Genomic DNA, 8,334 nt, shown 5'->3' on the forward strand with positions numbered 1-8,334 from the left:
TGATACTTCAAGTTATGTTTATTTATTTTAATTCCGTGGTAGGAACTGTATCTCTATAACTTAAACACGTGCCCTAGAATGTTATAGTTCATTGTGTTTAAAACTACACCAGGTCACCATTCTCAGCAATGAAAAAAGTGAAATGTGAAATTGTCATACAGTTTATAATTCAATAGATCAGAAACTATGGTAATGAGAACATGGTCAGTGAAGTTCGTTATGGAATATTTTAATTATAAACTTAATTATTCTATCTTCACTACAACCTACACGAACAAGTTAACAGTTCTAAACAAAACTTTTCTTGGAATTACAAATTGTTCTAATGACTTTCTAAAAGTTTGGTAATTAGCTCATTTAGATTTCCTGTTACTCTTCGAGGATCATCCACTAATCCTGCTGTCACCATGGCATTGTCAAAAACCTGAAATAAATTTGAATTCATAAGAATAATTTGCAGTAATTTTAAATATTTGTAATTCCAATTTTACAATGTATCTTATTACACAATTGTTGCCTTCTTTCAAATAGTAACAATATCAGTGAATTTACTTTATATTAACACAAACTCACTGTCAACAATATTAGTGATTTTATTAAAACAGCATATACATCTTAATTGAAATTACTAATTTTGTTTATAAAAATAAATGTGTAAAAATTATACGACCCTTTTTAACATTGTAAAACAGCTAAATTATCATGCCTCATACTGTTAAATAAAAGTTTGTTCACTCCTTGAGAATCAACAAGAAGCTTAATTTGCTATGAAAGAGGAAGTACTCTATTTAATATTTGTAAAATATGTGCTCATCCAATAAGGATTGTTCTAATATGGTTTACACCAGAATCTCTTAAGATACCAACATTTTTATGTTGGTGATAAAGTGTACAACCAATTTTGTGTATTATATGTGAAAGAAAAGTCAGCAAGGGTAAGATATTACTTGTTCCTAATTAAAATACAAATGTTTGAACTACCTGTTTGGCTAGCAGCTCAGCTAACTGTGGATTATTGTCTTTTAATAAGCTCAGTTTCTTCATGATTGGATGGCTGTAATAAAAATAAGTTAAACTAGAATAGCTAAGAAATATCATCTTAACTACACTGTTGAAATATTCACAAAACCTCAAATTTAATGTCATTGCATAAGAACTTAACTACCAGTTCTTTTTATCTGTTACAATATTTACATATGCTGATTCAACACTTTATAGAACACTATCACAAGTTAATACCGACAACTATTGTTACAAAAACTTACATAACTTTCAACTATCTAATAGAATAAAAACATTTGGATTAGTTAGGATTTTAATATTTCTAAAAGCTGCTCATACACGATTTACCTCAACACAGCAGAAGAAAGCCATTCTAACCCTTAAAATACTGGATTTAAATCGAGTTATTAGTGAGTAATGAAGTTTTCAAAGTGACATCTTACCTGGGGTTAATCTGGAGAGTGGGTTCCAATAGTTTATACCTTTGATCTTCTGGAATGGACTGAAGAGACGTACGTACAAAGTGGCGTGCCGCAGCCATTTCTTCAACGGAGACCAGACACGGATGAGAGGACAGTCGTTTTGTTATCTACATGGCAACGGGGCTCAGTAAGATGGACGTGTTTACAATCACAAAATATTTATATAAACACATGCACCAGAACAAACAATGATTTCATGCTGCATGATTCACATGTTTTCCTTGATTTATTTGTTCAGATAGAACGTAATTACTTTAATGAAACAAATCTTAATTTAATGATGAGTTTACTTATGAAGGCTGGGGTTTTTCATATGTGTGAGCAGGATTCTTTGCTGGTGATAAATTTCAATAAACAAACAGCACACAATCCATTTGTTTAAAAATAACAGATATGGTCAGGCTTAAAAATATTTCTGTTTGCTGTAACCCAACCAATCTTCTGAAATTGGAAAGATTTTTATGACATTATGACCAGGGAAATTTTATTTTCACCAATTACTCCTACCAACCCATCTAACAAAATTTGTTGAGTTTAAAATTTTTTAGCGCCATATTTTGGTTAGAATATTGTTAGATATACACGACTGTTTTAATTTAAGTTTAGTGTGAGTGTTAAATTTAGTTATTTTTAGAAGTGATAATTTCTTTACCTAACTCATATGTTGTGGAGTTCAACTGTTGTAAATTGTTGTATAGTTTGTTTATGTAACTCGTATGTTGTGGAGTTCAACTGTTGTATAGTTTGTTTACGTAACTCGTATGTTGTGGAGTTCAACTGTTGTAAATTGTTGTATAGTTTGTTTACGTAACTCGTATGTTGTGGAGTTCAACTGTTGTAAATTGTTGTATAGTTTGTTTACGTAACTCGTATGTTGTGGAGTTCAACTGTTGTAAATTGTTGTATAGTTTGTTTACGTAACTCGTATATTGTGGAGTTCAACTGTTGTATACTTTCTTTACGTAACTCATATGTTGTGGAGTTCAGCTGTTGTATAGTTTCTTTACGTAACTCATATGTTGTGGAGTTCAAGTATTGTAAATTTTGTATTATTGCATCATGTTCTAGGCCTCAGTTGCTATTTATCAATATGTGTCTAAAATGTACTTCAAGTAAGACAAAGTTAGTGAGAGATATAGTAACACAGATCTAGTCTGTATGTTTGTAAGTTTAGCTGTAAAGAGCGTATAGAAGCTGTACAATCTGTTGAGGAGTGATAGCTCGAAATGTCATCCTTCTTTAAATAAAAATATAACAAAAACTTGGTGATTGTTCAACCTATTCTTTAATTTCAATGGACTGAAGTTTGACAACATGGCTTATCTTGTCCCCTACGACTCTTTACACTAAAGTAATACATGCACGACCTAATGGGGGAGAATTTGCTATAGACGAGCATACATCAACAACATGGCTTATCTTGTCCCTACGACTCTTTACACAAATTAATACATACACGACCTAGTGGGGGAGAATTTGCTATTGATGAGCATACATCAACAACATGGCTTATCTTGTCCCTACGACTCTTTACACTAAAGTAATACATACACAACCTAGTAGGTGAGAATTTACTATTGACGAGCATACATCAACAACATGGTGAACACAAGTCTGTTTCGTGTATCTGTCTCCAAAAAATGTTCTCGCAGATTGATGATTAGGATGAAAAACAAATTAATTCAGATTGGAAACTTATCCAGGTGGAGGGAAGTAATCGTAGATTTTCTTGGCAAACAAGATGAAATCGAATAACCGCAAAACTGTTGGCAACAGTGACCAGCAAGAATTTGAAATTTCTGTAATTCTCTTCCTAAAATAAATGTTGATTGTAACTGTATTCATGGTTTAATGCGTTATGTTTTAGGTGATCACGAAACTAATTATTTCTGAAATTTTTTTTTTGCAAAGCAATTTTTAAAAAATAAATAAATTACCTACCTAATAATTTTTAAGCCTGGCCTATATTAAAACAAGTCAAACGTATATACAAATGTTCATTACATTACAAAACTTTAAATAATTGTCTCTTTTTGCCAAAATTCCACACATGTTTGTTCAATTATTTTAGAATACAATTGAAAAGACAAATTATTATTCTCTACTCTGTTGTTACAATACAGTCTGTGATAATTTCATTTTATAAATTGCCACAATAAACTCTTTTGATTAAATTTATAAACACATACTCTAGATCTATTTGCCTCTCACTAACTTTCACTTAACTTCCTATAAAACTAACTTGAAATACATTTTGGATGCGTATTTATAAATAGCCCGACTGAGGCCTAGAGCTTTCTACACACTATGAGATAGGATGTAATAATATTGGATCAAAACAATGAGAAAACTTAAGACCATTCTAATATCATGATGCAAAAATGCAACAAAGGCCAATTCACAATAATTGAACCACACAACGTAGGATTTGCACAGTTTTGCAAACAAACCAGCAATAAACTATTGCTTGTAAAAATAACTAAATTTAACAATTGCAGTATCGTTAGATTAAAACATTCATGTATATCTAACATAAGTTTAGTGAAAAGTACTTTTGAAGGCTGTACTCCAGAAAATTGTGTAATGAAGGTTAAGGTGACTGCTTACTCCACCTATTCAGAGGATTTCATTAGTTAAAAAAAAACGTTTATCTTGTTTGCTTGTGAGTGGATGATGTTGTTGGCTACAGATCTCTAACAATATAGGAGACACATACAAACTGTCAACAACAGTGTTATTAATCCCACTGTTGTGTAGTTTATATAGAAACTAAGTGATTTCACCCAATTGGTCAGTTCTTTACGTGGTTTCCTAACATGCACAAACATTAAGTTAATCAACACGATGCCATGTTAGTAGTGAACACTACAAAAAGTGGTGATCTGATGGTTACTTCTGGGATCACGAAGGTGTTGTTTAAAATACAAGCTGGTTCTGATAACACTAAATTATCCACTCCTTACTTCTCCAGAAAGAGGTAGTTAATGTAATAAATGCTGAGAAAACAACACAAGCATAGTATTCCAACATAACAACTTACAGTTTGAAAATTCAAACACAGTATTCCACTGATACAAACCTTTTATATAAAAACAACACACACTACTCCAACATATGAATGTTTCTTAAAATAAAACACAGCTTACCTGTACTTTATGGGCTTTGTCTCCCAGAGTTCCTTTCAGCCAATCGACTAAACTCGTGGCTTCAGTTTTTGACAGACTATCTTCTCCTAGAAATGAAAGATGATATCAGTTTTATCTTAATTTTTCTTTATGGATATCGCAAAAAATATTTATTTTGGCCAGATTATCAGTATTTACTGATATTACAACTGTGTGTGTCTTTTAATCTTAATCATAATGTTACAGAAATAAAAAATAATATGTGTAATAGTTAAAATCTAAGTACCATTCATGTAGAGATTATGAAATAACATGAAATGTGTGAAAATGTTTCCGTTCATTTCTTCTAGACTAAGTAACAAACTACAAAACCTTTTGTATTTGGTCTTGCAGTACATTATTAAATATCCCAATGGACACTAAAGAAATTCCTCAAGCTTAAAATTGAAAGAAATCTTGCTTGTACTGATATCATAAAGAACATTATGATAAGCACTTGATATGTGAAAAATCAACTCAGAACAGTACTAATGCCCACTTTCATAAATGTAAATGTCTCGAACAAGCAAATAAGAAAACACATGTATGAAAAAGTTTCTCTTGAATGTTAGTCATTTAGAACAATTAAAATAAAGATTCTGAAACTAATTTTATATTTTGAAAAATTGGTACAGTGGGTTTTCCTCCAACACGGAGGATACGTTCCTCGAGCAAGCTATGTTGGGCAAATTCCGTGTTGGAAGAACTCAATAACTTATCAGATTAATAGGGATACGGGAACACGGCCACGTTAAGTGTCTGATAAATGTTTATATATATGGATTTTTTTACACATAAATGAAAAGCCCGATCTATATAGTATTGTATGTGAACTAAGATATAAAATCATAAACATAACAACGTTCATGTGTGATATCCTGCACCTGAACACGAAAATATGTTAACTAACATAATATAGTATTGTAACACTCACATACAAATGATGAAGACAAAGACCTTTTGTTGATGATGATGATAATAGATTTGTAGGCTGAGAGGTTAGTTTAAGGCCAATAGATCATCTGGATCATTGGAAAATTTGGCCTTAAACTCCAATGAAACAGAAGTCGATGAGATGGGGGTCAGAAATCATTACATCAGTTGACTCGGGCTTCATAAAGTCAGTAGTTTTCGGCTGTTTAGCTTTCCTCTGCAAATCTTTTGAGATTTCTCTGTAGGGTACTAGAAAGTCATTAAACCCTCTTTTAACGCTAATGCTTCTCTCCATTATTATGGGATCCATGTCTACAGTCATTTATGTGAGCTCATCTGCCTTGCATAGGATATCAGACACAGCCTTTGCTGTGAGGATGGGTTTAGCAGGTTCTGTCTCTTCAGCATCTTCATGACTGTTGCTGGAGGCTATCAGCGCTTCAAGTTCTTCATTCGTTGGCTCCTAGTAATGGGATTCCAGTAGCTCAACCACCTCCTCATATTATCAAACCCTTCACCTCCGATTTCTTTAGCGAGTCTCATGATATCGGCAACTTCCTTCTCAACCGTTGAAAAGCCCTTGAAATCATTCACGACTTCAGGCCAAAGATGATGCCAGCATACATTTATGGTAGACTCTTTCACCTTGTCCCATGACATTTAGGTGATATCGATACAGTCGATATAAGCTTTCCAAACTCGGTTAAGTTTTCGAAAACTTCGGAGTCTATAGCTTGGGTTGCACATCAGTAAACATTCCTTGTATAGTAAGACTTTATTACTCCTCTGTCCATCGGTTGCAGGATGGATGTGATATTGGTAGGTAAAAATATTATCTCCACTATAGGATGGCTGAATTGCAGTGTGTCAGAGTCAGGAGCATTATCCAAAACTATAAGAACCTTAAACCCAAGGTTTTTCTTTGCCAGGTATTCTTTAACCTCATGCACAAAATGATTTTGCAACCAGTCATTGAATAGCATCCTAGTTACCCAAGCCTTTTTATTTGAACACCAAACAACAGGCAAATGTTGCTTATTCTTGCCTTTTAATGCATGTGGGTTTGCAGAGTGATACTCTAAAATAGGCTTGCATTTAAAGTCACCCTATGCATTCCCGGAAAAAAGCAAAGTGAGCCTATCCTGAAAGGCCTTAAACCCAGATGCAACCTTCTGCTCCCTGGTGATGTATGACCTGTTTCATCTGCATTAAACAACTGTCGAGGAGTATATCCTTTTTCCTTAATGAATTCAAAGAACCACAGCTTGAACCATGCAGCTGCATCGCTATTGGCTGACCCAGCTTCAGATTATGCAGGTTGTTTAAATTAGACAAACCAGCTTTTACTTGTCTGAAACTCACTGGCACCTGCAGCACTTCCACCCTGGCACCTGCAGCACTTCCACACTCATTGGGGACTACATATTCATACAAACTACATCACTGGAGACTACGTATTCGTACAAACTCCATCGTTGGAGACTACATATTCATACAAACTACATCGTTGGAGACTACGCATTCATACGAACTACATGTTTTCTCACATATAGCTACGCTATCAACAACAGAGCCTTTTTTTTTGTTCACTGATCCACACATTCAATAATTTCTCCATTTTTTCCATGAATGGATTCCTCCTGGACACTTGAGAAACCTTAGCACTTATAGGGGCAGAAGCCTTAACACTTGCACGGATTTTCTCTTCACTCCTCCTAATCATATGTATGGAAGACTCATTCACACCATATTCCCAGCCTATGGATGCTACACTCATCCCGCTGTGTAATTTATCAAGGATCTGAACGTTCTCAGCTAATGTAATAACTTTGTGGATTTTCTTTACCTCACTAACACTTGGAAATGTTTTACATTTCGATTCCATACTGCTATTTAAAGGTAATTACGAAAAGCATCAAAAAATGGCAAAAATAAATTGACTACGTGGTACTGGACTAAGCCCGATTACTTATACACATGGTGGAGAGAGAGAGAGGCTCGGGAAACTGGAGATTGTTTATTTCTATACTTATGGGCATCCTTTACTGCACGTGTCACAAGATTTTTGTGTCTTACTTTAAAATTTTATTAAAATACATTTTATATTATACCAATTAGTATAGCATAAAACATTAGCTAATAATCCATATCTTAAATCTATAAGGCAATATTTTAAAAAATCCTGAATTTCCCCTAGTGTTACACAACACATTTTCTCTAGGTATCTTTTCTATTCTATCCCCCCTCTCCTGTAATGATGAAATAAAACGTAAAATACTCACTATAAAATTGTCATTGCTCAGACAAACCATAATTTTTATTGCCTTCAATTTTGTTTGGTTACAGAGCTATCAAATATAAAATCAGACCCCCTCCTGCCACACCCACCTGTCACATCCTCTCTTTTATGATTTGTTAATAGTCCTCTCTTACATTTAATTATATATTATTTATAGCCAATAGAAAATCAATGCTTGCATCTATCAAATGATGTATTATATTACATTGTGTACTGAACAGATAGATGTCAGTTTCACTTATAATACACGGTTTATTCCCATGGGAATGTTAAGGACTAGCTTGGATGAAATTGTAGCAGCTCTTGTCGCGGAGTTAGAAAGCCAGGAAAATATTAAGAGTTAGGGGAATTGTCTTTTTTTTTTGCATATTATTAGTCTATGTTCTTTAGTGCATTATCTAATTATTAAACTTAATTATAAATAGATGTAAAATGTTACGAGCTTAAAGCTACT

The 8,334-nt window shown here is 33.4% G+C and overlaps 1 protein-coding gene across 1 annotated transcript in view; it reads right to left on the reverse strand.

Moving 5' to 3' along the window:
• The window catches only part of LOC106473476 (heat shock protein 75 kDa, mitochondrial-like), a 10,258-nt gene continuing 1,924 nt past the window's right edge, over window positions 1-8,334 (reverse strand). The window contains exons 2-5 of the mRNA XM_013934156.2: window positions 4,631-4,716; window positions 1,446-1,591; window positions 982-1,054; window positions 1-424 (exon numbers count right to left, since the gene is read on the reverse strand). Of these exons, the coding sequence (XP_013789610.1) occupies window positions 323-424; window positions 982-1,054; window positions 1,446-1,591; window positions 4,631-4,716 (407 nt within the window). The 3' untranslated portion in view covers window positions 1-322. The remainder of the gene's footprint in view (window positions 425-981; window positions 1,055-1,445; window positions 1,592-4,630; window positions 4,717-8,334) is intronic.

The sequence above is a fragment of the Limulus polyphemus genome, unplaced genomic scaffold (assembly GCF_000517525.1).
Source record: "Limulus polyphemus unplaced genomic scaffold, Limulus_polyphemus-2.1.2 Scaffold6205, whole genome shotgun sequence".
Classification (NCBI taxonomy): Eukaryota; Metazoa; Arthropoda; class Merostomata; order Xiphosura; family Limulidae; genus Limulus; species Limulus polyphemus.